The sequence below is a fragment of the Tupaia chinensis genome, unplaced genomic scaffold (genome assembly GCF_000334495.1).
Source record: "Tupaia chinensis unplaced genomic scaffold, TupChi_1.0 Scaffold000159_1, whole genome shotgun sequence".
In the NCBI taxonomy this organism is placed as follows: Eukaryota; Metazoa; Chordata; class Mammalia; order Scandentia; family Tupaiidae; genus Tupaia; species Tupaia belangeri.
The window spans coordinates 2,602,742-2,604,125 of record NW_006159630.1 but is presented as its reverse complement, the minus strand read 5'-3'; the positions used below and the strand labels follow the sequence as shown (position 1 = coordinate 2,604,125).

Genomic DNA, 1,384 nt, shown 5'->3' with positions numbered 1-1,384 from the left:
CTTCCGATATCCCATCAGCTGTTCCTGCCGTTCCCTGGGGGAGGGAACAGAGGGCAGCACGTTAGCCTGACACGTGGGGTGGGGCACAGGACACAGGGCTAAGGTGCTAGAGACAGCTGGGCGTGTGTCAGCGCACTTCTTCCTGCCAGCACCGTCACAGCCGGAGGGTCCAGCTCCACCACCTCTGTCGTCTGCACCTGAGCAGACACCCCCAGCCCTGCCTCTACCCCGGGAGGCAGGGGCTCCTGAGCGGGGTCGCAGAAGCTGGAGCCGACAGCCCCAGGCAGGTGGATCCGGTCGGAAGCACTGCAGTGGGCGCAGGGTCCGGCGAACAGAGGAGCCCAAGAGGTGTGGCCGATGGGTCCTTCCCCGTCAGAAGTACGGATGCTAATGGCCTCATTAAGATTCAGATAACGAGTGCCGCCGGCGGAAGGGAGGGCTCGTTTTCTTAAAGGCCAGGCACTAACCAGGGGGAGGGGCTGCGCCCTTGTTTACACAGCGGCAAATGAGCCAATTAGGGGCTGGGGACTGGGGGTGGGGGCGGCCGCGAGGCCGGGTCTGGCCAGGTTTGCAGTCACCAGGTGAGCCCGCTCCGTGCGCTAGGCCGAGCAGGTGGGCGGGGCTGGGTGGAGACAGCGCAGAGAGACACCTCCTCTTCGCAACCGGAGCCAAGCTCCCGCCACCCCCATTTCAAAATTAATAAAGCCCCCGAGCGGAGGTCCCAGTCACCATGGCCGCCAGGACTCCGCCCACAGGCCAGCCCAAGAGTGACCCACGGCCTCGGCAGATCGTCCCAGGCAGCCACTCCATGGGACCTCCATGGGAGAGGGGGGACTCTTCTCCAGAGTTTGCCGAAGTCTTAGCCCATTCCCGGGCTAGATACCGGCTCTCTCGGATCCTAGGCCCCACCCCAGAGCCCCCCACCACTGTGAGCTCCCTCAGGGGAGTCCCGCCATGCTCTGGGGCCGCGGCCTGACTCCGAGGTTGCGTGGCATTGCAGCAGCCTGCCTCCGAACTCTTCGGGGACCCATTATGCAACATGGCATCAGCCGCTGACATGGTTACAGGGTGAACTCCCAAGTGGAGTCGGGGCAGGATCCCTGCTTGGCGCCCCCCTGCGACGCGGGAGAGTAACTTTCCCGCCCGTTGCTTATCAGAGGGTCTAGTTTACAGTTTTAGCGCCAAACACACCACAGGAAATAATGCAAAATAAAAGGGGGAGGCAAGATGGCAGACCGCAGGGTGGCCGGCTGGGAGGGCGCCTGCTGCTCCTCCCCTCCTCGCCCTCCCCCTTCCATCCTCTCCGAAACAGAGAACCACAGCGACCGGCAGCGAATCCAGCGGCAGGTGCCGGGCGGAAAACAACTGTGCGCACAAAGGGCGG

At 63.9% G+C, this 1,384-nt stretch overlaps 1 protein-coding gene across 1 annotated transcript in view; it reads right to left on the bottom strand.

Annotated features, from left to right (window-relative positions):
• CBX4 (chromobox 4) overlaps positions 1–1,384 on the bottom strand; it is a gene marked incomplete at its 5' end in the record, with an annotated part of 5,470 nt that overhangs the window by 2,285 nt on the left and 1,801 nt on the right. The window contains 1 exon segment of the mRNA XM_014586736.2: positions 1–34. Coding sequence (XP_014442222.1) covers positions 1–34 — 34 coding nt within the window.